The sequence below is a fragment of the Stegastes partitus genome, unplaced genomic scaffold (assembly GCF_000690725.1).
Source record: "Stegastes partitus isolate 25-593 unplaced genomic scaffold, Stegastes_partitus-1.0.2 Scaffold605, whole genome shotgun sequence".
Taxonomy (NCBI): Eukaryota; Metazoa; Chordata; class Actinopteri; family Pomacentridae; genus Stegastes; species Stegastes partitus.
This window is the reverse complement of record NW_007578336.1, coordinates 322,806-347,445: the sequence shown is the minus strand read 5'-3', so window position 1 is coordinate 347,445 and position 24,640 is coordinate 322,806. Positions and strand designations below refer to the sequence as shown.

Here is a 24,640-nt window from a genome sequence, read left to right as displayed (position 1 = left end):
AGAGAGAGAGAGAGAGAGAGAGAGAGAGAGAGAGAGAGAGAGAGAGAGAGAGCAGAGCTTTCCCAACTCCAGTGATTCCCAGACTGGCTGCCTGGCAGTGAGCTCTGTGCTCTGATCTGCCCGCTCTGATGGGGTTTCATGCCCTCGTAAGCGTTGTTGGGGATCCTGAGGGCAACACAGGTTCTGGCTGTTGAGCTCGTCCTCGCTAATTCTCATCTATTGACCATATCAGCCTGCACAGATGAGAGTCAGGACCAGCTAATCTCAGCCTTACTGACAGCTAATGGATCATCAACCAATGACAGTGGCTACAATCCATAAAGGGAGCTAAAAGAACACTGAACGCAAGCGGCCCAAAGACGACTGGCAGATATGAGAGGTAGGAGCTCCATGTATGTATGTGTTTATGTACATGGCTGGGCAGGCTGCTGTCAGCTGTTACAACTGGCATGTTGTGTAAACTGTTGTGTAACAGTGGACACAAAATACTTGCTTCTCACATTGAAACAGTTACATGCAAAACTATTTTCACATTTTTATGCTTATAGCAGCACATTAGCATCACCCGCGAGTTTCTGTTGTTGCCATTTGGTATTGAAATTTGTGCCATGTTGATTTTAAAGTGGTACTTGCTGTGGGTTGTGTGTGCATGTCATTACAAACTTCTTTGTGTGTACTTTGCACTGGAGGGACACATCACAGCAAAGAGCCATTCTCCTGTGTTGACCTCATTCCAGAGCTGCTGTTACAATGCTCCACTGAGCTGATGCTGTGTTTATTTGTGTCTGTATGTGCACTGAATTTATACGAGTTTGTTTATGAGTAAATGCACACATGTATGCACATGTGATTAAATGCATTCTTGCATACACACACACTCGAACTTCATTAACAAGGATGCATTAAACACAGGGCTTTGCACTGCAGCGTGCTAAACCTCAGCCCAGCCATGTTAACACAATATCATAACAGCATGAGTCACTACACCAAACTAACATCTGAGATCATATCGGGGAGCACCTGTGCATGGATATTTGTAAATCTCAAAATCATAATTCACTGTAAAAAGTCCATCAGACAACATGGTGATGTTTAACTCTGATTAGTAGACCATGTTACTGTGGAAGCAAAATGTATTTGTCAGAAGACACTGTTGTCAACTGCTGACTGTTAAATGGCAGTTGTGTGTATTTAGTGCTGTATGCTCAGTTTTACACAACACATTTTGCCATCCCATTTCAACGTTTAACATTCCATAGAGTGGTTGGCTGATTATTGCTGTTATTAGCTGCACAGCGTTCCCTAATACACTTCCGGAAAGAAGTATCAGGCTGCTGTGAGGTTCAGAGCTGCCTCCGACAAAGGCATCATTCTGATTCTAGCGGGAGAAGCTGCCTGATACAGACGAAAATGAGATAACATCATTTTGAGAAAACATTAAACATTCCCAGGTATGATAATTGCTGTGAAATTGCTCAGAAGAACATTTTAGCTGCTGTGCCTATGAAACCGTGGTGCTGCTTATCTATCTATTCAGTGTCTATGACTGCAACTTGTAAGCTAACTGCATTCACAGGCTTGGGTCAGAGCTTCATTTCATTGAGCCTCGAGCTAGTCAAGCCAATGCTATAAATACTGCTGTAACGTTCCAGAAGGAATGGACATGTGAAGTTATCTCAAAGGGAATCAGACACCCAATATGTGCTGCGTATGGATTTGTGTGTGGGTGAGGGGTTATGAGGCTTTGGCGAAGTCACCAAGGGCCACTGTCTAAGGGGGTGGGAGGTAGGAGTTGGCATATTAGTAATGAGTTGACTTTCTTCTTATCAGACAAACAACACTGTTATCTGAGCAAAAACAAAGGGAAGTAAAGACTTTATATATTTATATACTATATATGGATTTTGTTTATGTAACAGTAGTGCAGGATATTAGTGAAAGTGATCACATTTTTTAGTCAAGCACAAAAATAATATCTTTAATCTTTCAAATATGTACATGCAGCCTTATTTTCATGTATGGCTGCAAAAACATCTAACCATGCTTTTAACTCTAATCCAGTCTTATGTCCTTGTATCTTCACAGTGATACTGGTGTGTGCTCTCCTCTCCCCCCTGTCTCTGTCACATGCCTGTCCGAAGGAGTGTAGCTGCAACAGCAACACCAAAGTCGTAGACTGTCGGGGTCGAGGCCTATATGATATCCCTCGACGACTGCATCCAGACACCCAAGAACTGTATCTCCAAGACAACCGTATCAGGGGGCTGGGATCGATGGCTTTCAGGGAAATACCCCTTGTCCGCATTCTTGACCTATCTAATAACTCTATAACATCTATTTCGCCGACCGCTCTGCTCGGTCTGAGGACTCTGCAGCGCCTCAGCTTGGCCGACAACAGCCTGAGAGAGCTTGACAAACGGTTGCTCGGACCTATCCGCTCGCTTTCACACCTCGACCTCTCGCACAACAGGTTAAGCCTTGAAAAGATCAAACTTGTTGTGTTGCTTGTGCTGAACAGTGCATACTATAATTGTGATACCTCACTGAATCTTATCTCATTTCCTTCCCACTGCCCCTTCTGCCAGCCTGTGGGGTTTGCCCGGAGCCATGGGGGACAGTTTGAGGAACCTCAGCCACCTGGGGCTCGCGCACAACAGGCTAACAAGATTGGACCGCTCCCTTTTGGAGGCCCTGACTCACTTGGACAGCCTCACACTACGAGGCAACCCCTGGAGGTGTGACTGCCAGCTCATAGGCCTCAAACTCTGGCTGGAGACCTATCTCTTTAAAGGTGAGAGCGTTAGAAGCTACCTCTAGGGAACTAAAGAATGTCTGTAACTTTTCCTGCATTCATTCATCGCCATGCCTCTCCTGCTGGACACAGTGTTAAATTAGGGTGATGCTGTACTTTCTATAATAGGTTATATTCTTGGCATTTTGCCTTTATTGGATAATTCCAATAGAGATACACAGAAAACGGGGAAAAGTGAGAAGGGAAATGAGACGAAGCAAAGGCTGGAAGTTGAACCAGGGACTCAGCTGCCGAGGGCAGCCATGTGTTATACGCTGCAATCATTCAGCCATCGGGTCAACCTGGTACAGCCGTCCTCTGACAGAACCAAATATCTTAAAACCAGCAGAATAGAACTGATGTGACCATTTGTGGTGAAATGGCACTTTACAAATGAGAACCTCTTTTAGAGATTAAAAATTGCCCACCCCAAATGGATTATCTGTTTACATGCTTGTCATTGGAGACTGACACAGCAGGGTTAAGACCTTACTAAAAGTTCAGCTCCGTTATTAAAGACGGTGGAATGAGCTGTTAATTTGATTAGTGCCATATGTTGGCAAGAGACTACTAGCATGTCAGACATGTATCACATAACATGTGGACTTATAACATTTATAGTCTTTTTCTGCAAGTGTTGGTTCACAAATCTTAGGAACACTCAGAGCTACTGCCAGAGATGGTGTATAGGGGCAATTAAGTGTTATTTGTTATTGCGAACCACATTATTTCCCATGCTACACCAAACCCAGCATGCATTAGATAACAAAATTACCACTGTACAATGAAAGCTCGGCTTGCTTGGAGTTGGCTGGCCCGCCTACATGCCCATGCTACCCTGACACAGCTTACATCTTAAATGCTGAAAATTCTAATTACTGCAAAACAGAACAATGAACCCAGATACAAGGATGTATGCTTAATAGAAAGCCAGTGGTTAATCAGGGAGGAAGAGAGAAAGTGTGTGACAGAACGAGCTCAACACGAATACAGAGGACGAATAATAAAGAGATTTACGGGACACACAGAGGGCAGCTTATGGAGTTCTAACTCAATGCTTTCTCCAACAGAATCTATTCATTCGTCTCCTGTGATCCAACTGAGTTGGAGCTGTAAATCATACCACACTTGCTAATGCAGACCCTTAAAGGAAGTCAATAGATTTTAAAAATGTTAAGTTACAGACTGTTTAAGCCTAATTTATGATGACTATAATTGTGGTTTCCTGCTGTCAAAAAGTAAATACCAGTTCTCCCTATTCTTTCCTGCCCCCATGCCGGTCTTATCTAACTCTTTTACTCTGATCCCAAGGCGGAGGGGTTGATGAAGTGCTTTGCTCCCAGCCAGAAGAAATGAAGGACAGAGACCTGCAGAAAATCCCTTACCAGCTCTTCCATGCCTGTATGACTACAAGCTACCATTACCTGTTTGCTAACATACACCACCTGGAGTCTGAGAGGCTACTGCGAGGCCACACCCATGGCAACCATGCTCATCCCTCCAGCCACACTCTCCACGTCCCCATGGCGATGGGGGAGGGTTTTGGAGGTGGCGGGGGAGGAGGAGGAGGAGGAGCAGGGGGCATGACAGAGTGTGAAACCAAGCAGAAGCAACGGCCTGTCAACTTGCGCCACGCTATTGCCACGGTGATCATCACCGGTGTGGTGTGTGGGATCGTGTGTCTGATGATGCTGGCTGCAGCAGTGTATGGATGCGCCTACGCTGCTATCATGGCCAAATATCAGCGGGAGTTAAAGAAGAACGAGGAGTTGGCAGCAGCGCGGGGAGCGGATCATGCCACAGCAGATGAGAAGGAACCACTGGAGAATGCTATCGCCTAGGAGACGATAATACTAACCCTGGACTTCAAACTTGGGCCTCAACCCTTTAACCTACTCGTCTCTGGATGCCATGTGTGTGCATGTATGTTTGAGAAAAGAAAAAAAAAAAGAAGAAAGAGCGAGAGAGAGAGAGAGTGAGATTATTTATTTTTGTGTACGTTCACTTCATTTCTGAGACTTGGGTAGCTAAATTTCACAGGTATTTGACTATGCACTGATGAGAAGATTATCTTCTGCTGTATGCGGGTTTGAGGGGCAGGCCAAAGAATTCAAACATATAAATTTGATTTTGTCTGAGACATGCATATCAAAGATAGGAACAAATTGCTATATATTTATAATTGTGTACTTGTAGGTATAATAGTAAAGCTCTGGTATTTATAAAATGGATTTTAGAAGTTGGTTGTTGTCCATATTTTTGAGTCTGTTTTTGACGTAATTTTGAAAACTCATAGTAGGCAGCTGATGTCAGTTTTGTCCTAAGTTGTTCGTATCATTGATGTGAGCGTATGAGAACAAGAGTGAGACTGTTTATGTCAGTGTTTCATCTGTGCTTGAGCGTGCGTGCGAAGATGTATACTGTGAGCACATATTACAGAGAATTATGCGTCTGTGCCTAAAAACGTTACATAGCTTTGAGAAGGAAATATGTTTTCTTATAGGATATTTTTCTGACGACTGAACTGAAAATGGGAGATTCGTTGAAGCAATAATGAAACAAACTAAAATGAAAACAACAACAACAAAACCCGGACTCAGCCTTGTTGTTTTTCTATGACTTTAAAGGTTCATCAGTCTGAGTTATCATCCTGCTGTGCAGCACCACACCCACACACACACACACACAAACTTTTAGAACTACAGTTTTTGAGATCAGTGAAGTCTTGTTTGTTAGTGAGTTAATGCTGATTACATAATGGTAGTCATGTCCTTCAATATGTATTATATAAAATAAAAGAAATATTTTACCTGATTACTGTATGTATACTGGCAATTAATTTCAGAAGGTATGCATCTTTAAATGGGAAAACTATATGTAAAGGTATCTGGGAAAAAAGAGGACCAACTTTGGAGTGTAATTCTCAACCATTTACAACATACTAGGCAGCTTGATGAAGTGTCAGATTTTCTGCAGCAAACATTCTCTGATGAAAAAAGCCACAGATAGTAGTTCATGCCTCGGCCATGTACCGTACTCAATTCAATTATTTAAACAAAAGTTTTCAAATTCTCAGTTCGCGGGGGGAAAAAAATCAGGTAATTACATTTTTTTAAGGTTTGAGGTTTTCTGTGGGTTATCTTTAGATTAGTGGTTGTTTATAAGGGTCTCAGTTTAATGTGCTGCTGGCACATTTGTTGTTGGGTTTTAGAATGATCACGTTTCATCATTATTACATAAAATAGCCTGCAAAAATAGTGACACACACACACATGATTAAATGAAAATACTATGGGTTATACTTAGTATTAGGGGAAGAATTTGCGAGAGATAAGTGAGAATATATAAAACTTTTGTATTTTTGACATTATATTTCCCTTAAGGATAAAACCCAGCATTCCCTTTTTTTTTTTAGCATTGCAATGCATTGTTTATTTAATGCTATCTATCTATCTATCTATCTATCTATCTATCTATCTATCTATCTATCTATCTATCTATCTATCTATCTATCTATCTATCTATCTATCTATCCATCNTCTATCTATCTATCTATCTATCTATCTATCTATCTATCTATCTATCTATCTATCTATCTATCTATCTATCTATCTATCTATCTATCTATCTAATCAATAATTTCCTGTAATAATCGATTTTGTAGCTCATTCAGTGCAGTGTGAAGGCACATGAATGTAAACAGATGCCTTTGGTCCTGACGCCTGACCTGACTTTTATGGCTCTGTGTGTATTACGGCAGCAGACTCACTGCACGTGGATCAGGATGTGACCACAAACAGAGACACACACACACACACACACACACACACACACACACAGGCCTGTATGGATGCACACAGTAACATTGTGACTCAAGTGATGTCTGCAGGGCCCGTGGCGTGTGATGTCATCAGCCTGTCCTGTTAAGTTAGTGTATTAGCGTATTCACAAGTCTACAGCTCAGTGGAGCGCAGGGCAGTGAAAACTGGCCCTAACCGGCCTACGATAAATTTGCATTCTAGCCTACATCTCTCCTCCCATCTGACTCTCTTATATAAAATCACCCATACAGACATCCCCCGATCTGACAAGCATGATCGTCATTACTGTATATCAGCACCCACAGTAACAATAGGGTCTTGATAAATCCTTGGTGCTGATTAGTCACTTGGATTGGAGAGAATGCTATTATCTTAAAACAACAGTGATCAAGTCAACAGGGTCAAATAACACTGTGGGCTGGTGTAAACTGTGGGCTGCTTGTGCACCACTGCTAAAAATCTGATGCATACTCTGTGTGTGTGTGTGTGCGTGAACGAGTGTGTGTTACTATGCGCGTGCCGTGGCACCGCACAGACTCTCCCATCTCTGTCCTTCTGCTTCAGTGGTTTCCCCCAGGCCAAGACTACCCACAATGCACTGCTTTCATGTCAACGCATTCAGGCACCGTGAAATAATTTTTCTCTTTCTCTGCCCTTTTTATTTCCTCTCTTATTTTATTCCTACATTTCCAAAAAAGACGTTCCCCTTTTTCCTGTCTTCATTATTTCTTTTTTCTGTGGTTCCTCTGCTGGCATAATAAGCCCTCATACGTCAACAAGGGACACAGATAATCGAGTGAAGATGTGTTTTGTTAAATATTAGGCAAACATTGTGCTCCATATTGTTTTTGTGTGTGTGTTTGTGTGGGCAGTTGAAAGAATGGATCTAATTCACAACTGTACAGTTTATTTAAAAAGAATAATTCATTCATTCAAAACTCAAATCTGCTAGATGTCTACGGCTCCAAGAGTTGAACAACATGGAAGACACATCCAAAGGGAATGCAGAAGAAGTACAAGGAAAGTTGGAGACACCTTTGCCTGAAGAATAGCCCTGAGCCTCAAGTACATTGTCTGTAGCTATTTTCATAGTAAAGCCACTTTGTGCGTTTGTATATCGCACATCGTCTCGGTTTGGAAAATTTCACGAGCTATAATGAAAATGTCCAGCAAAGTGTAAATTGCTACAGATGTTGCGCAAAAAAAAAAACTCTTCCTTCAGATAATATCAATCAACTGTGAAACCATACGTACACACTGATTCTCCCATTCCGCCAGCCTCCTGTTTAATCTGCCGTTCCTTTCCTCTTTAACCGAGATGATGGCTAACAGCTACCATCAAATTACTGATTGCACGAAGCTGCATTATACGAGCATAAACTTGTGGGGCGTCTGAGTCACCAGGACGTGAGATGAGGGAGGCCACAAAGGAAAAAAATGCCAAAATATGCCCTGAAAAAGGCACGGAGGCAAAAAATAAATAAATAAATAAAACGCACAAAAGGCAAAACTGGCTTCATTAAATATATTTAGGAATAAATTCTCTTGGATTCAAATGCAGGGACAAACTTGCAAATAATAATAATAATTTTTTTAAAAAAGCAGCACAGTCAGAACATGTGGGGAGACATCTGCAGACCAGGAAACCAAAGCAAAGCAGCATAAGGAAAAGAATATTGCAGTTTCGATGTAGACGTGTGTGTGTGTGTGTGTGTGTGTGTGTGTTGGTGAGTGTGAAAGAGAAAGACCCACTTGAGTTCCCACTTACCCGCAGCTATGGGTGATTTCCTCTCATCCAGAAGCTGAATGGCAGTGCTGGCCAATACAACGCTCTTGTTTTCTGATCCTAAACCACACACATAAGCACACACACAAATGCAACCCACACACACACACACACACACAAACACACAAAGAGTTCACATCACAGTCATATCATAATTCCTTATATTAGTTCTGAACTGACCACAGGGTGTTTGGAGAGAGAAACACCGAACATAAATACCACGGAGTACTATTTCATGGCTACATAGCTTACTGCCGCAGTCCGGAGAGGAAGAGTGCATCTGAGGCAAGTCCAGTGAGTAAATAAGAGCCTTTCAGATCACTTGTATTAGCTGGCACTAATGGAAAGCCTGAGGCTGAGGACAGATGAGAACACATTCTCCCTTTGGAGGAACAACCTTTTTTTTTTTTTTTTTGGTTAAACTGAATATGCGCGAGGTGCTTGTGTGTATGTATGTGTGGCTTTTTGTGACTATGCGTGTGTCTCTATGTGTGTTCTGGGCAAGTCACTATGGAAAGGGCTGGACCTCTTCCTAACGTATCTTATTTCAACCCACAGCAATCAGTCCTATCCACAAGAACACAGCCCAGAATTAATAAGAGAGAAGGGGAGGTACGGACTCACGGCCAGAGAAAACGGCCAAATATGGGTGAAAGAGGAAAAGAGGGGACAGAGAACATTTTTAAAAGGTCCCACTAATAGAAGCAAGAGCGCTGAATTACTTGTGAATATGACAAAATACTAAATGACTACAAAACAGGTCTTGGTTCCAGACACTTGGTGGTAACAGTCTCATCAGTCACACTAGGAATGGCTACTGGAAAGTACATCTGACATTATGGGAAGAATCGTCGTCATCAAAATGAAATTCACGACTAACCTGTGTTGAAAGGCAGCGAGTAAACAAAGGTGCCAGGAACTTGTTCTGCCGCTCTCTTGTACCAAAGGGGAAAGTGATCGGCATTGAACACTCCCTCTTTGTCTTCAGCTGTCAGGAAGTCTCTTGAAGCAGACGGGAAACAGATGACACGATGGATGCGCGAGCAAAATGTAACACTGGAGACAATCAAACGTAAACACGCTTGGTATACATACTCTCGGCTTACTTACTGGTTTGTAAGTTCGTCGGGCACCACGAACAGGTTGATTCTGGACAGCCCTGTTCTTGTGCCCAGGTAAGCGATCTCCACCCCTTTATCAGAGTTCCTGTATAAACACATACATCAGCTTCAGAGAACAATTATAAAGAAAAGTGTTTACACAACCTTTTTTGGTCTTCTGTAATAGTAATTTTGTTGAATTATTAATACCATTATCATTTCAGAGAGCAAGAATCCCCTATGAAAGTGATCTTTGACCAACAGGATTTAGTTTGTGTCCATAATAAACAGCTTCCGTTTTCAAGGCCAACATGGAAAAACAAGAACCAAGTGGGTGACATACTCTGATTTATTGAGCACAAGGCTGGTCCAGTAGGCCTCTAAGGGGGCAGTCACAACGGCGTCAAACAGAACCTCCTGAATCAGCTCCTTGTCACCTAACAAAGCAGAAGGCAATAATGCATATTTTGCGTTGTCATCAACTTGCCAAAACGCACAAAAAAATATCAGTGAATATCAACCGGCTGTAGATGAGATGGACTAACATTGTAGGTGAGGTTCGTGTCCACTGAGGTAAAGTTTGATCGCTTCTATCTGCGACAGGTAGCGGTGCTCTGGGTGCTCGTCTGTGTTGCAGTATGTCCTGGAACATGTCAAGAGTTGAAAATATGAACGGGTTATAATAATACATCACACTCAGTTATACCAGACTCCAGAGAGTTTCCTTTCAAAACTGATTTCTTGGCTAATTGCTGAGTATCTGCTTAAAAATGCAATCACTACCTTGGTCAGACAATCTAGTTCTGTTGTCTTTGGATTACAATGCATCGACAGTGATCCAAAACAAAGATCTTTTTTTTTCTTCATTTACAAGGATTAGTTTGAAAAGCGTTTACTCTAATGTGTTTAAATGCCAGTTCCCAGTCTTAGCGACCACAAGTCATCGAGTGACACAAACACTCCAGTCAAACAGACGTTTCTAAAGATCCCAAAGCTGTAAAACTGTTGTACTGCACCAAAAATCCTAATTCTGATTGACTTTATAATTTGGCAGTATATTTAGGATACACTCCAATCACAATGTCACTTGAATACGAGAAGAGGATGATATAACACCGTCAGTACGCTCTCACCATTCGTCTGCCAGCGCCACATCAGGATGCTCCAAGTCATGAAGTCCTGTAACCAAATGAGACTGTCTCAAAAAATAAATAAGCAAAAGCACTCAATGTGAACTCATAATAATAGGGGAAGGCATCTACATCTCAAATGCACACACTCTTAAAACACACACTCGGGGTGAAAAATGTGTTTTTTGAATGGATGTGACAGGTCTGATTAGATCAGGAAGAGCCAAGTCATGCTCAGAGGGCTCTGCATGATAGACATGTTTAGAGAAACACACAGACAGAGTATCTCTCACACACACACACACACACACCACCGCTACATGAATATTAACATGCATGAGGCTTGACATGAAAATAGACATAAACACAAGGAGACACACACATGCAGGGGAGCACACTGTCGACACACATAACACACCTACAGAGCTACTAAAGAAATATTTAACTTCCTGCCCAGTTGTGGCTTTTAAATTCATTATCACTGTGTTTCTACTGAATATATATGCAAGGATGTCTGTGTGAGTGTAACAGACATGTTTGTGCAGAAAATAGGAGAAAGCAAGACTATGTAAAGAATTACATATATTTAAAATTATAGTCAGATGAGTGGTGGAGAATAACTAAGGATGTTTATTTCAAGGGTTGAATTTTATGCTACATTATACTTATAATCTAATATATTTCATAATGCCACGTTACTACTTAAACACCAGACATGCGATCAGAGTATATGCATGATTACTTTATAATATGGTAATTACACAACATGGTACAAAGTAGATGAATGCTGTTTCACTTCAGCTGGGTACAACACAAAAAAATGCCTTAACCCATAAGTAATATTAACCTTTTAACATCCACCTCATTTATACTAAAAAAGCTAGAAAAGTATTCCAGCGAAAATCACCTGCAACATATCGCGATTCAACAAGTACGTGCCCATATAGGCCAAAAAAGGAAAAACTGTTGTTTTCCTGTGTATGCACGTTTATTACACAGAAAGCAACTGTTCTAGCTAAACGCTTCTAACGCTAAATTATTTTGTGCTTTCAAACGATGACTTAGAATGGCCAAACACCATCCAACATAGAGTGGTAGAATTTTATACTAGGCCCATGTTTGGTTCGATGAGTTTTAAGAGGTTCACCCCATTAACATAACAATATGAAGATCTGAAAGACAACATGAATGCTTCAGCTGCAATACTTGCAATAGTCGTAGTAATGTTGGTGCGAATTCCTCTAATTGCTGAAAACATGCAATTACACTATACACTGATGTGTGCTTCAGAAAAAATATTCTTCTTTAAAAATACAAAGACATAAAAACCATAATAATGTCAAAGACTAGAGTGCTCTCTATAGGTTTAACTGAATTAACAGGAACAGGTCCAGACAACTTAATCAAGTCATTATTGGTTGTGATTAAGCAACGCAATAACACCCGTCTGTTTATTCCTAAATAAATAAATGCTACAAAAATTTTAGTATTGTGTGTGTATTTTGATTGAGTAAAACCTAAAGCAGAACTACTTTACAACTACTATATTACAGCATTGTATTAATGTACTATAATGGTAGTGTAATAGCACTACTATATGCACAGTGTGGTATTGTGTGTTATTGTTCAGAAATCTGAAATCTTCCACAAAGACATAGAAAGAAAATCGAAAATGATGGAGAAAATAACAGACAAGCCATGAAAAGATAAATGACTTGCCATTTGTTTGATAGAAACAGAAGAATATCGGGTCCAAATGAGATAATGAGAGGAGATGATTTCTTACCTTCCTCCACTGTGACATTGCCTCTGAAGAAATACTTTCCATGGCCTCTAGAAAGAGCAACTCCTAGACTGAAAAAAAACAAAAAAACATCTTTTCTTAAAAAAACAACTCACCAATTATCTGTTTGCAGAGACAATTGAGGGACACTAATGTTTTAATCATTGCAAACTTTGTTCACTGCTTACAGAAATGTCTCCAGCCTTCTTACCTGAAAGGAGTCCCTTTGATGTCTGTGTAGTAGTAATCATTGTGCAAAACCAGCACTCGTCTCTGAAATAAAAAAAAAAGATTAATATCTTCTATTAGACGTTACAGTAAACACTGGGCAGTGTGATGACAGTTATCTGATGGGATTCCTTGCAATGTGGCTCCATCTAGTGGCAGAGGGAGTGCATGCTTGTGGTTTGCAGCCCAACCTGTAAAGCTGCAGATTGATGCGTGTTTTTTGCTGTGTGGATATTTGGATAAAGATTGGGAATATGCCCGTGTGTATCTGTGTGTGTGCATATGTGTGTGTGTGTGTGTGTGTGTGTGTACACTCTAGTGTGTGTGTCTTAGTGTGTATGTAGGTTTATACATACTGAATGCTTAATAATCAGGCAAATGTATAATGCTCTTTGCTAAGCTTATAAAATACAAAATGCACACACACCTGAATGTCTCTCTCTCTCTCTCTCTCTCAGACAGACAAGTACTAAAACTGAATCACTGGGTGGCTCTTTCCCCCATATTCAGCAACATGTGCTGGGTAGAGATAAGGGGCTCACACACAGGGAGGCACACACCAGTGCATGCAGAGCAAACCAAATCAGAAACAAAATCCCCAAGTCAAGCCTGTACATCACAGTGCCAAGTGTAACAACCCCTTGGCAGAGTGGATTCTCCCTGCTGGGTATTTCCTCTGGCACACCTTTGGGGACCATCTGAAAAGCGCTTGTTTGTGTGTGTGTTTGTGCATTTTTGCAATTTTGGGTTCCTCACCCCTTTGTCCACACTCTTCTTCACCTCCATGGAGAAGGTCCCTGTCTTCCTGTTGACCATGGCATTTCTCAACTAGAAAGACAGAGCACACACACACACACACACACACACAGTCTTGTAGATCAGACTGATATTCAGAGTGGAGCTGTGGTGATGCTTAATGTAGATTTAGTACTGCAGCGTCTCACCGTGTCATCCTTATCCTCCCATTCCACCTCAGACAGATCCACGCTGCTGTAGTTTGGCTTCCTTCGCTTCTTGCCATCTCCGTACTAGACACACATGCATGCACAAACAGATATACTGAAGAAAATACAACAGAAAGAGCATGCTGTAGTAGGGTTATATTATTACTGACATACATGATTAATTTTCTGTCAGTTAGCCTAATGAGTAAAAGAATAGTTTGATGAGTAAATTTGATACTCTCATGTGTCTCATGAGTGTGGAGCTAAAGGCAGGAAATGGTTGGTCAAACTTAATTTGCTTATTTAATACATAAACAGAGGTTAAAATGAAACCTTTTGGTTTGACAGGGAGGTACATTCTAACTGCTTCTAGTTCTGGGCTTGGTGCAGCAATGACCAGGAGTCTTGTGGTTGCAATATCTCCTGTTTTCATTACCTAATAGACAAAAATCATCATGGTTGTAGTCTGATGTCACTTCAGAAACGGTAGTCAGAGATATAGACATTGGCAATCAGGCAACTGTGAGCAAACAATCTCTGGAGCTTTGTCACTTTTGCACGGGGGCATTAATGCCAGCGGCTAGCACTGGAAGGCCACTGATAACGTTCAGGAACTTTGGCAGTGATAAAACGCACAACCGAGTCTTGCTGTGCTACAAGCACATGTAAGAGTGCTGTACCCACAGCTGATAAGCCGCAAGATGATGCCAAGAGGGTGAGAACGACTCGATAGACAGGTGAAGCTGAGAGTAAAACTAAAAAAAATAAATAAAGAAATATGTATTTCAACTTGAGATGTCAAGAGAGGGTTTCCTTAGCTGAGATACAACGAAGAGATGCACCGTGTAAAATGTGCAGAATATAGTGTAGCCGGTGCTGGCAACACAAAGTTTGCAACAGCCTCAACAAACTACATGAAGCATGAAACTTTAAAAGTGCCAATGACTGCAAGAAGCCCTAGCTTTAGGCAGTTCCTCTTCCTACAAACCTTTCAGCATCAAAAGAGCACTAACCTGGCCAGTGAGAAAACGAAGCTGTGTGTTAAATTATACAATTCACTAAAGACGAGATGCTTGTTACTAAATTGAAATCAGAATTTCTGTAGATTTCTCCAGAAAAAAACAAAACAAAAAAATGTGCTGATAAATTGTGTTTAATGTCATTTTGATGAGAAGTTTTCTGTCTGTTCTTGACCAATTGGATATGATCTGTGTTTTGTTCTGCATTACTACAGTGTTGCACTTCATCTCATACAAGTCTGCACCAATTAATTCCATCATAAACATGCTCATACCTCATGGAAAAGGAATTTGAGACACAAAAGAAGTGGTTGAATCTGGCACTAGGACTGGTGGCTGGTGCGCTTAAGACACTTGGTGGCACCAGTGCCACCTGTGGGAAAATTTGGTCTGGACCTCTGTCTTCTTAAATGTTTTAGCATCACACCAGCACTCGTGACTTTTCCTTTAAAACGACCTAGGCAACAATTTAAGATTTTACCAATTTATGTATGAGTGCTGTTTGTTTTTCTATCATTAATGAGAAGTGTTTTAGATTCAGTGCTGTAGGGATAAACCATTGCTCAGTCCTTCCATCAGCTGGCTGTCTGGTGGGCCCACCAACCAGTGTTGATGTGAACATTAAAAAAAGGTGAAACAGGCCACAGCATTGGACTCATCAATTGCAATTAATGTGTCTACTATATGTGTGTAGTTCTGAATCTCCTTCTCTATTCATCTGTCATTGAGGACAACCTCCCACCCCTCATTAGTTGTTAAACACTGTTCATTAACATCTTTAATTAGACCACTTTTAAACCATCTGTCTGTCTGCCTCACTGTCTGTTCTCTCATCTCCTGCTTGTCTGTTCAGCCCTCAGTATCTCTGCATTTTCATCCCTGTGTTGCATCCCGCTTTGTCGCCCTACACCTATCCTCACATTAAGCAGGTTTCTTGCTCTCCTCAGCCTCCCTCTCTCTCCGTACACTCTCTCCCCTCAGCCTCTTGTGACAGGAGTGGGTGAGTACAATGGAGTTAATCACAGCCATTCAGAAGCTGTATCTCTGTCTATTCACAGAACAGCAGAGGCCTGGAACACACTCTCCTCATCTACATACCACCATGCAGCCAACACACTCATATGGCAAAGCACACAGAGCACCCACACAATTACACACCAATTTTCTATGTCAATCTCCATCTCAACAACAAAATCAGTAATTGACTTGACATGAACTCAAGAGTTAGTATTCCTCATCTGCTTATACAGTACCAAAAAACGTAATATATTTGAACTTCGGTCTCTGCATCTCAAAAGGGATTGTTATTGTAATAAGGTTCATACTAGGTTAACTTTTCACAGACCATCTGAATGGTGCTGGAGGTAATACTCACAAGTGGCCTCAAATCCGGATGGGTCAGGATGTAGCCGTTGTTGGTAATTGCAAAGGCATAGCCATGAATGCCCAACTAGAAGGAGACACGCACGAACAGACACAAAGACACACCAAATGGATGGATAACAAATCAGTATCCAATTGTAAACCTGAGCTAATCAAGCTCTGTAATTTGTACTTTCAGAATCTTGTTTTTTTTTTTGGAGTGAAACTCCAGAACTACACAATACAAAAGGATGGCGTCATTCATCCATTTCTGGACAAATCACACATTTTTAAATGTCAAAACCTCACACCCAGCCAAACGTGTGTAATTTTCCTGTCATTATTGGCCTCAAGGAAGGAGCTGTGAATAAGTGTGACACTTCAACAAAAAACTCAGATTTAACTGCTAACGTGTTTGGCATTCAGCTACGGCACTGCGGAGTTGAACTTGGCATATGGATGAACAAAGCACTCACAAAGTTCAGTCACGTGTTTCAAAAGATCCACGTTTGGCTTCGAGTGCACAAGGTGTGTCAATGTGGAGGGATGTCTCATATAAGATTTCTAGTTATTTGCAAGAACAACTAAGCAATGTTGGATGTGGTACCTTGTATTTGGGGATAGTCTTAAGCAGCTCTGACACTGGCACATCAGTCCCAACCACCCCGAGAAGGATTCCACGGTTTCTCTGGAAGCACACATATTACAAATATCTGTTTATGATATAAACATTTTAATTCATAATATATATTCAATTAGTGATGCTCTATTGTATCCTAATTTACAAACTCCAATGAAACTGAAATTAGTGTTCGTAATATGTCCCAACATAATTCGTCATTATTTCGTAGTTGCGTCTTTTCTCGAAAAGCCTAATTCCTCGTGGGTTATGAAATAAGTAATTGCATAGTTTTTCAATTAAACTGCAAGTTTATTGGAGGGAATAAATTGGAGAAACATGATGGTAGTGGCAGTGAATGTGCTGCTATAGCCCTCTACATGAACTTACAGTCTCATTCTTGGTACTGAACACTGGCATGGCCACTGTGGTCATCAGAACTGGTCCTTGACCGTCGTCCAACTGAGAGATGAAGAGTGAAAGGAAGCAGTTGAGAGGGTAAGAAAAAAAGAGAGAGAGACAGAGAAAGGGAGGGAGGGTAAAGAAGAACGTTAATGATGAAATAATATTGGTATAGTTACAAACAAAATGCAACTGCAGAGCGCATTGCATGATATCATGCATATTATATGAAACATCTCGCCTCGTCACACTCAGTGAGGGGATTTTTCAAGCTGCATAGCATCCGTTTCTTAAGCAAGGATGAACTAGGAGTTCGGCAGCAGACCTAGTCATATTATCTTCTTGAGGGACCCATAAAACTTCCATGACATGTTTTATTCATGTTTATTATTTGCCTTAAAACGTGTTCAATCACAGCCTGGCTTTGATCTCTTGCAGAATAAGCTTATCCAAAGGCAGCGCTTCTAGTTTGGATCTGGGTGTCTTCCCTCTCTAAAGACTGCTGGAATAATTATGATATTTATCTTTCCAGTGGCTGTCTGTATCTGATGATGATATCCATTAGAGATGAAAGCTTGACAATGTTATGAGGAGACTAGGGGAAGGCTTTGTACTTGATAAAAAATGGTGTGACCTTGTCCACCCAGAAACGTTGAAACTGCCTAAATTAAAGTCACTCATGTAGAGTATGTTCAAGTCAACACAAGTAATGAGACAAGTTGGGGATTTTAGGAGGACAAGGACTAAGCTGAACATTATTTCCCTCCTGGTAGGACAGGTGGATGAGTTGGAGGACTACAGATACCTGGGTATTCACCTGGACAATAGACGGGACTGGAAATGAAACACCAAGACTGTACACAGGGATGGACAGAACAGACGACTTCTTGAGCAAGCCTAAGTCCTTCAATGTGTGCAGTAAGATGCTGCACATCGTCTACTAGTCTGGTGTGGCCTGTACAATTTTCTTTGAAGTCCTCTCTCGAGGCGGCAGACAACTCTCGGAAACTGAACGAACAGATAGAGGAAGTTGGCTCCGTGCCTGGGACTGCTCTGGAGCCCTTAAAGTTTGTTTGTGGAGAGAAGGCTGGTCGACATAATGGACAACACTACACACATCCCTACACAACCTACTGGTCAGACAACAGAGTGTCTCCACTATAGGAGAGTCCCTCAGCTATGCTGTAATTAGGACTGTTACAAGAGGTCATTCCTGCCCGCTGCGATAGCTACTTACAATGACTCCTGTCTGTGCTGGGAGACGATATTCCTTCTCTCAGTGGCAACACACATTCGGCACATTTTGCATTCAATCACTAGGAGCATCTACTTTTACGTTAGTCAGACTTAAATACAGAATAGTATCTTTTCTTTAGGAACTATCTCATTTAACCACACATCTTAACTGAGCATCGCACACCTCCCGTGCATTCTTCTTCCTCCAGTGCTCAACCCTCTTTACTAGCAGTAATAATAGGTAATGACAGGAAACTGTTAGTATCCATTCTGTCTTCCTCAGACACCGGGGAAAGGGGAATTGGTGACCTCAGCGCAGACAGCTGGTAATAGCAATCCAGAGCACAGTATTATACATCAAAGAGAGAACAAAGCACACCTAAGTACAGCTGCAGCAACAATGGACAGCCTTGCTGCTGGAGAATGAGATCGATCAAAAGACAGGGGAAACGAGCCGAGAATCATCTAAAAATACAAAGTCTATTTTCAAGCTCGGGTCTATTGGATCATATATCACTGGTCTGTAGACGTATGGCATGGTGTATGGCATCAACTGTTATTTAGCACTCCCATCAACGCGCACTACTCACACATGAAGATGAATCTAAGATGTTATATTTTCAGTGTGTGTGTGTGTATTGGCGGAAATCAGGCCTGCCTAACTGCTTTGGGAAATGACATACTGTAATTAAGCAGATAACAAGAGCTTCATGGAAAAAAAGGTGGCCAGCATCTGTTGGCTTCGAAACCACCATCACGGCTACAGATGATCCTCGCTTACCCCACCAAGGGGATAAAAGATCTATGAACTGTGCTGCATTTCCCAAACCCAGGAAAGGGAGGATGACTTTTCTTGAGCCCTGAGTCAGCATCCTCCAACATGGCCATGCCCCTGAGTCCCAAAGGGAGTGCACTGTATCTGGAATTTGTCATACCTAACACACAACCTCTAACGCAAGGTCAGAACTCTACAAACATTTGGTCCACATTTGCATCATCACTGCCACTATGGTTTTGTCTGTATCAGTTGGAGTAAATGAGCTGTGTAAGTACTTTCCCCTGCTGTGGGTCAGAGAATGGAAAAGAATACTACTGGGCTTTAACACAGTTGACACCTCACTGACACAAATACCAACACGCTTACAGCCTTCAGAGGGCTCAGATCCACACCCCTGGCCTGTGTTTGGTGTTTCATAGAACACCTCATAATCTAGGTTGCGGTGACAAATTGTGTGCTGGTAGACGAGGTGACCCTTGTTTCCTTGGAGACCAGGTTTAATGATGTTGGTGAGTGTAAGCACTCGAGCCAAACCGCCCGTCCTCGGTAGGCTCCAATGGAAAAACTAAAACAGAGCCTATGGGGACCAGAGCTGGCACGGATCCAGCAAACATTTTTACTGCACAGGTGTTTTGGAATTATCTAAGAAAGCTCTCACTTACCTCAATCAATATTAACACTTTTGCTTTGAAATAGCAGAGTTTATATTCATTCGTCATGACATTTTGAACAGCTCACTTCTTTAATTCATCATCAAAAGGTAATCAACTGCTCCCAGCTCTCCCATTTGTCTGTCTTCATGCTTAATCAAGTATCAATCTTGTTCTTTGAACTTCTGTGCAAAAAAAAAAACCTCTTCTCTCAACCCCACAGCCATCCCATCCTTCCCAACGTTTGCAGAATTTTTTTTTCTTCAAATCTCCTACATTCTCACTTTAACACTCCCTACACTTGTCCTCACATTACACACTCCTCACCCCTCGCCACATTCCTCTCACCCCCTCCCACCTCCCTCGCATCATCCCTGAGCTCCAGTGTCAGTTCATCCGGCAGAGTGGGAAACAAAGTCAAATGAGCCAGAGAATGATGGATGAAGCTGGTGAGACGAAGGATAAGAGGGAGAGGGAAGGTAACAGAAGAGGAGAGCACAGGTGGAGGGAAAGACCTGGAGAGGGAGAAGCAAAGTGAGCCACAAAAAAAAAGAAAAGGGAGATAAGCTTGAAAAGAAAGATTATTGGATTGCAGTGAGAGGGATACGGAGGACAGGAAAAAGATAGCGCGAACGTACATCTGGAAAGATAATACGCATCAGCCCCTGAACACAAATCCCAAATGCTCATCACTTTTCGAACACAGAGCCAATCCCAGGGGTTTGCTAACTTCTTATCAGACACTATCACTGTGCAGGGTGTGTGTGTGTCTTCCTGTCACTGTCTGCTTTACTTTCAGGGGACTGTTGTGTATGTGCCTGTTCAGAACACCCAGGCCAGAGCAGTGCTGGGATGATTGCATGCAAAAAAAAAAAAGCAGCAAAGATTCCTTGCTAATCCCAATTATCATGTCTGAAAATATGTTATCTATTTTAGTTTTCTGCTGAGTTGTTTCGATGTCAATCAGCATGGGTCTATCACACCAACAGTACTATGTCAGACATATGGCCTGCCAGCTGTCTAATGCGGCTGCTCTGTACCCAGCTCATGCTGATGGGGAGGCAGAGCGCTCTTTTGTTCTGCCACCATCACTGTTATGATTATAGAGCTGCTTATCTCAACCCACATATGATTCGTAAATCACAGAAAAATAAAGCACTGAAAACGATAAAAAGGCATCAGAACAGATCATCCCGCCAGTCATTATGGACTATTGGATTTTCACCCAGAAGATGACAAAACAGCTTATTCTGGAGAATTCTACCAAAACAAATAACACAGGCAATCTTGTTTTCACACCAAAATCACACAGGCCAAAGAGCAAAATGTAGCCTCACATTTACACACATAATCACACTGCCAGCTCCGGAGATACTGGCAAAGCACGGCTAACGCAGCATCACCACTGATGAATGAGCGTGAGTGTGCGTAAAGACATGTGCGTATATTAAATCAGACGTGCAGAGGAGAGCGATCAACTGAACCAACAACAACCGTGAAGTATGGCTTGAATCAGGGGGGTTGACGCACAACATATGACACTGACACACAAGAAAATGCCACGGGCCGGTATGGTGGTTAGTTCACCCAAATAATGCCTCATCTCACAGATATCAGAGACCAGAATGCACATGCACACAAAAGGCACATGGACACACAGCAGGCCTCAACACAGCACAATACAACGATGGCCTCAAACCAGCAGTTTTTACCTTTTGCGCTTGGGGGAGCTAAGGAGAGTAGATTAAGGAGGAGAGGAGGAGGAGGAGGAGGAGGAGAGAAAGGGTCAATACATTTGCGAATATGTGTCAGAAAGCCTTTCAGTGCATTTTCACTGAACAGAGTGCCAGTGGGTGTATAAAATTCACTGACATTGACTTTGACTGCAACTTAAAAAACAGTGACTGTGTCAAGAGAGGAGAGTTTTATGGCCAAGAGGGTCACAGCAGAGGACGCAACACTTTAGCCATTAGTTCTAGGTCAGGGTTGAGTGTATGCACTAACTATGATAAATAGACATGGATAATGAGGACAAAGAGAAAGAAGTAAGCAGAGAAAGACATAAAAGGGTAAAACACGAGGGAAATGAAGAGGATTGTAGAAAGAAACAGCCCATTTTCATGTTGTGTTGATAGCCTGTGGGTTTTCCTGGTAAAGGGCAGTTACCTCTGCTTCTTTACATTATCGCAGCTCACGCTCTCTGGATGTAAAAAGAAACTATAAAAAACAAATGGCTGCTATTTTCATTTCATGGCCAAACAAAATAAGTTGAACAAAAAAAGAACCGTAGTGGAAGCATTAATACCACAGTACGTTTGTGCGTAGATTATATATTGCAGAGGATTCTCTCCTGCAGGTCAGTTATTATCCTTTGGGGTGTTTTAGAGATGATGATGTCTATGTCACTCAACTTGAAATCATGTTCTGGGGATTAGAGCATCTGCGTAGTTCTGTTGAGGAATATTATTACAAAAATAAATGTGCGCCATTATTCATTAGCATTGTATAATGTGTGTGTCTGTGCATGCTGGGATGCGGTATGAGGTTGGGTGTTCGCAGACTAACTCACCAATGTTCTACTCGAGCTACAAAACTCCCAAACACACACAGGAGGCTCATTTACTTAATGGTTCCATCTGCTACACATACACACGCACACTTTCACAGTCAGACATACAAAGGCAAAGCACATCGTCGTCCCACTGCTTCTGTTGTACCGCCACTACTTCTCATTTGGATTATATAATTCCCCCATCCTGAAAATGCAAATTTACTTCATTGAACAAAATCTTAAACAAAATGCATTGCGGATTAAGTTTCAAATCTCTCAGTCCATCACAGAATCTTCCAGATCCAGTGTGTGCACAACCGAGTGAGTGTGTGTGTGTCCTGAGTCCAGTACCATGGGACGGTTTGGTCAACTCACAGTGCTGTCGATGTACGCCTCCGTCCACACTGTGTCGTGTTCCCGGTCGATCACCTTGGGACGACTCAGCACATGGAGATACTCCATCACGTTCTCTTGCACGTCTGCCAGTGTGGAAATCTGAGTGAAGTAGCCTGATTGGCAAAGAGAGCAGCAACAAAGAAAAGATTATTCTTAAATTGAAGTAGATTAATCATCTAAAGTGTGTGAACAGGTTCAGATTCCTAACTAACTATACTGCTCCCATGCTTTTATTTTACTTATCTTGGTACCGAAGCAGAGAAGCTACATGTGGAATACAGAATAAAAGACAGCAGATATTTTCTTGATGAAGCAGATGGATCCCTATATGAGTAATGGCTAAAAAATCCCCTGCAATAATGCTCGAGTGAAGAGCAAACCAGCATGGGTTTGTGAATGGGTAAGTGGAATGTAAATGTAATGTAAAAACTATCTGAGTTAAGCCAAATGTGATGCCATTTCCAGCGATGGTAATGCGGCCATTATGATGCTAATGTGCATGTGGAGGAGGAAATATACAGTTATCTCAGCAGGGGGGGACAGAAAAAGCGGGAGAGGAAGAGAGAGAGAGAGAATCAGGACAGCAGAAAGACAAAGACAGAGGACAAAAAGTGACACAGTGAATAAAAGGAGAGAGACCACCACATTTCCACCCATCTGTAAAAACAGCAAACTGCCTCCATCACCGTGAGGCAGTCAAGTAGAAAATCATAGCTGGAGGAAATAGATTTTGGGGTCATCGTTCCCATCAACAACCTTTACACCACAGGGAGAAAAGAAGCACAGTCTAGACACAATACACAGATACATGATGGATGCTATGCGTTACTCCCAAATAAATATTAACAAACTATTACAGATTATCTCAAATTAAATCTATGACCCCAGCAACTAAAAATCTAATCAGAAGGCTAACATCTTATATCAAGCATTAACATAAAAAGCATGAAAACCACAGGATTACTGCAATAGCTACAGCAACAAGAATGCGCTTGACTCTGAACTTGACCTGGAAGTGAACCTTGACAGATTCCTTCTTTTCATCCTCAGGAGACATTTGGATTTGGCTATTATTTCACTAGAGAGTACAAAGAGAGCACACACATACAAACTCGCATTACACACAAAGCAAGCTGTCTCGGTCTAACTGCATCGTTCATCACGGTGGTGAGTCAAGAATGACTGCTCCCTCTGGAGGGCTGAGGGCGTCCTTCGGGCTGAGCCACTGGGGCCACTGAGATGGGCTGAGGGGGAAAGAAAAATGAACGCTCCCTGCAGTCGGTGACATGGTACACCTGTTGTACATACACGACAAGCCACGGCACAGCTCCGGTCAGGATGAGGTGCATTCATTTATTTTTAAAGGACCTTGGTTTGGGTCAGGTGTAAGCAAAAAATACACAACAAGGTGTCCTGATCCATGAAAATAATGGATGAGGTGGAAGTGAAAAATGTGTCACGATGGTGAGGCAAAGCTATGCTATACTGCAAAACCATGCAGGAAACCCCACACACACCACAATACATGGTTTTTGTAAAAATAACTTGTATGTGTGCACTTGGATTTGAAAGCTCTGTGGCCCATCTCCAGTGCTGACATGACAGATAAAAGTCTGTGGTTTATTTCATACATCGAGTCTACAAAGTCAAGTAAGTACTGGCTGACCTTAGCAATCCTTCACAAGCGCTAAATGAGGGAAGATGCCAGAGAAAGGAGCACAGAGGATTTGTCAACCTAAATGAACTGAAACCAACTAAGCTCAGCATACAGTTGTTAAAATGAGAAGAGGAACTGTGTCGAGTTGGCCGAGCTACAGCGTCGAGAAAACACTAAAGGAACAAGAGGAGCGATGGTGGAAAGTTAAGGAGCTTTTCTACAACAGGAGCTTAATGACCCGTAAATGAAAGCTTCCCATAACTTGCATCATATGAGAACTTCTAGGCAAAAGTGGTTGTCTCTACCTTGTTTTTGTTTTTTTTTATTCTGTTTTACAAACTAGCAAGGATAGGATGTACAGCACCCTCAAAAAAATCTAAGTAACTC

General features: G+C 41.8%; 2 protein-coding genes across 2 annotated transcripts in view; one reads left to right on the top strand and one right to left on the bottom strand.

Moving 5' to 3' along the window:
• Positions 1-24,640, bottom strand: part of LOC103362818 (voltage-dependent calcium channel subunit alpha-2/delta-3-like) — a 121,380-nt gene that overhangs the window by 19,040 nt on the left and 77,700 nt on the right. The window contains exons 12-25 of the mRNA XM_008289313.1: positions 22,576-22,709; positions 16,974-17,045; positions 16,572-16,652; positions 15,978-16,052; positions 13,584-13,667; positions 13,396-13,467; positions 12,623-12,684; positions 12,415-12,482; positions 10,632-10,677; positions 10,044-10,141; positions 9,842-9,935; positions 9,509-9,604; positions 9,279-9,400; positions 8,381-8,458 (exon numbers count right to left, since the gene is read on the bottom strand). Of these exons, the coding sequence (XP_008287535.1) occupies positions 8,381-8,458; positions 9,279-9,400; positions 9,509-9,604; positions 9,842-9,935; positions 10,044-10,141; positions 10,632-10,677; positions 12,415-12,482; positions 12,623-12,684; positions 13,396-13,467; positions 13,584-13,667; positions 15,978-16,052; positions 16,572-16,652; positions 16,974-17,045; positions 22,576-22,709 (1,182 nt within the window). The remainder of the gene's footprint in view (positions 1-8,380; positions 8,459-9,278; positions 9,401-9,508; positions 9,605-9,841; positions 9,936-10,043; positions 10,142-10,631; positions 10,678-12,414; positions 12,483-12,622; positions 12,685-13,395; positions 13,468-13,583; positions 13,668-15,977; positions 16,053-16,571; positions 16,653-16,973; positions 17,046-22,575; positions 22,710-24,640) is intronic.
• On the top strand, positions 59-5,605 carry lrtm1 (leucine rich repeats and transmembrane domains 1). The gene is made up of 4 exons (XM_008289312.1): positions 59-379; positions 2,086-2,470; positions 2,586-2,791; positions 4,103-5,605. The coding sequence occupies exons 1-4, from the start codon at positions 373-375 to the stop codon at positions 4,630-4,632; spliced, it is 1,128 nt and encodes a 375-aa protein (XP_008287534.1). The 5' UTR covers positions 59-372; the 3' UTR covers positions 4,633-5,605.

Excerpts from the sequence above, each read along its gene's own strand:
- lrtm1 (XM_008289312.1), top strand. Across the intron at positions 2,471-2,585 it reads CTCGACCTCTCGCACAACAG|CCTGTGGGGTTTGCCCGGAG; the intron begins GTTAAGCCTTGA and ends CCCTTCTGCCAG. Across the intron at positions 2,792-4,102 it reads GGAGACCTATCTCTTTAAAG|GCGGAGGGGTTGATGAAGTG; the intron begins GTGAGAGCGTTA and ends TCTGATCCCAAG.